This window comes from Priapulus caudatus, unplaced genomic scaffold (genome assembly GCF_000485595.1).
Source record: "Priapulus caudatus unplaced genomic scaffold, Priapulus_caudatus-5.0.1 Scaffold151, whole genome shotgun sequence".
Taxonomy (NCBI): Eukaryota; Metazoa; Priapulida; class Priapulimorpha; order Priapulimorphida; family Priapulidae; genus Priapulus; species Priapulus caudatus.
In genome coordinates this window covers 99,990-102,419 of record NW_014577212.1, presented here as the reverse complement: position 1 = coordinate 102,419, position 2,430 = coordinate 99,990, and the positions used below count along the sequence as shown (strand labels likewise).

Here is a 2,430-nt window from a genome sequence, read left to right as displayed (position 1 = left end):
AATTATTGGCACTATGTGTCCTTAACAAAATATTTATTTCAATTTTACCAAATATCACATATTTTGGCAAAGCGAAGAAGGCAAAGCACTATTTCGAGTGATAACACAGAGATGGCCGAGAGTTATACACTGCTATCACATTTTTTTCATATCTAGGGATATATATCTTGCTAAAAATCACAATGAGCCTTACTCCATCTGTATGGTACCGACCGGTCAATTTGGGGGGTCTGGCTCATAGCCTACTAGTCTGCATTAGTCAATCTCTGAGTAGAATAAATCATCTCATCTGTTACCATAAAGACGTGTTAGCGTTTCTGTGATCTCCATCGTCAACGTCTTACATCGCACGAGAGGCAGAGACAAGTCTGACGTTGCCTTCAAGCTTACCGCAGCACGAACCGAACCGAAACGATATCACCTATATAACAATTTGAATAATGCTAAAATTAAGTAGTAAACTATACATTGTCACGTGGTTATGGATATAAATATAGCAATAAAATATTTTTGAAGCGGCATACCTCTTATATCCATCAATGTATCTAGTCAAAGTGGGGTTCTATACAAGCATTTTGTGCCTAAAAATATTTTGATCAAATAGACGACACAAAAGCTGCCTTGTTCAAACCTTGCATTCCTATATTGCCATCAGAAAATCGTGGCACGCTCGGGGAAGGAAGTAACATTTACACCCCAACTCCAGAATGACATGACTTCTCTGCATATATCATTAGGGCATGCAGAATAGTATGTAATTAGGCAAGATTTGTATTATGGTGCCAATATCTATAAATATAAGTCAAGTGTGATTAAGATATTATTATTTATAAATGCTACTTTATTATGAGGTTTTTATAAAAACGTTTCATTTCGTCATTGCAAAAAGTGATTGGATACAATTATCACAGATTCGCGAGTGTGCACTAATCTAAACTCTGGTGGCACTGTTGTGGTGTCACTTGTACACGCTCAAGTAAATCTTGAAGGAATAGACATGGCAGTTTGTTGACATTGTGCGAACTATATTCATCAATTCAAAATAATGGCTTGTTTGTGCTAAACATGGCATTTTTGGGGCACCTTTGTGAGGTAAATAAAGATATAGTAGTGTGTGTGTATTTGTGTGTGTACGACAATTTATGACAGCTTTTCATCAAGGGAATTTTGTTTGAAAAGTCTGTTTTTGAGCAGTGTTTTTATCGCTTCATTGTGAGCACTGTGTCAATAGGTGCGTTCACACTGGCGGGAATTAGTGGGATGCAAATCTCGGTTTTTTACCGAGATTTTTACAAGTGTGAACGCAAATATCTCACTAAATCGCGCTCCAAATAGCGCGCTCCAAATCGCACTTCCGACTGCGCTATTTGGAATTAGCGCGATTATTTGCACCGCGCCGTGTTATCCCGCTCGGCGATTAGCGAGATATTTCCGCCTGTGTGAACAACGACACAATTATCTCACTATTATCTCCGCTATTAGCGGGATGAGCATCGCGGTTTTTCTTGTGTGTGAACACGCCTAATGTGTGAATAGCTTGAATAGTGTTTGAACTATATATTGAATTGAAGCCATTTTCATTGTGATATAGTTGTATATAATCTCAAATACTGAGATTTATTAACTGCTGTATAAATCTTCAAGGTCACACCAGACAGTTCATTTCCTTATTATCACCATATCATATTATCTTGCTTATATCGTATTATATCTTATCACCATATCATATTATATCTACTACGTATTGTGCCATGTAATATCATCAAGTCCCTTGTTTGTATCGAGCTCCACGATCTCCTTGACCATACTTCGATCTTCTGTCTGTGAATCCCTCCCTATTTCCCATAGGTGCCACATTTCTCTCGCCAGCAGAACTGTTTGTGGGCACGCGCGTTGAGAAACCTGTGTTGTTGACTGCGCCGCATGTGCTCTGCCTGCAGCTGGCCAAGTGCGTGCGGGATCAGCGACGCAAGCGGCGCTCCCGGCTCTCCATTCAGCACCTGAAGCGCATCCCTGTGAAGAAGTACAAGAAGGGCGATGACTACGACGTCTGCGCCATTTGTCTGGAGGATTACGATGAGGGAGACAAGCTACGTCTGCTGCCCTGTTCACACGGTAAGTGTAGGGTGTGTGTGTGTTCACAAGGTAGGTGTAGGGTGTGTGTGTGTTCACACGGTAGGTGTAGGGTGTGTGTGTGTGTGTGTGTGTTTACATGGTAAGTGTAGGGTGTGTGTGTGTTCACACGGTAGGTGTAGGGTGTGTGTGTGTGTGTGTGTGTTTACACGGTAAGTGTAGGGTGTGTGTGTGTCTACACAGTAAGTGTAGGGTGTGTGTGTGTGTGTGTGTGTTTACACGGTAAGTGTAGGGTGTGTGTGTGTCTACACAGTAAGTGTAGGGTGTGTGTGTGTGTGTGTGTGTGTGTGTGTGTGT

General features: G+C 41.3%; 1 protein-coding gene across 2 annotated transcripts in view; it reads left to right on the top strand.

Moving 5' to 3' along the window:
• Positions 1 to 2,430, top strand: part of LOC106806277 (E3 ubiquitin-protein ligase RNF13-like) — a 17,024-nt gene that overhangs the window by 8,020 nt on the left and 6,574 nt on the right. For both annotated transcript variants that reach the window (XM_014808156.1, XM_014808157.1), the window contains exon 7: positions 1,941 to 2,115. In XM_014808156.1, the coding sequence (XP_014663642.1) occupies positions 1,941 to 2,115 (175 nt within the window). The remainder of the gene's footprint in view (positions 1 to 1,940; positions 2,116 to 2,430) is intronic.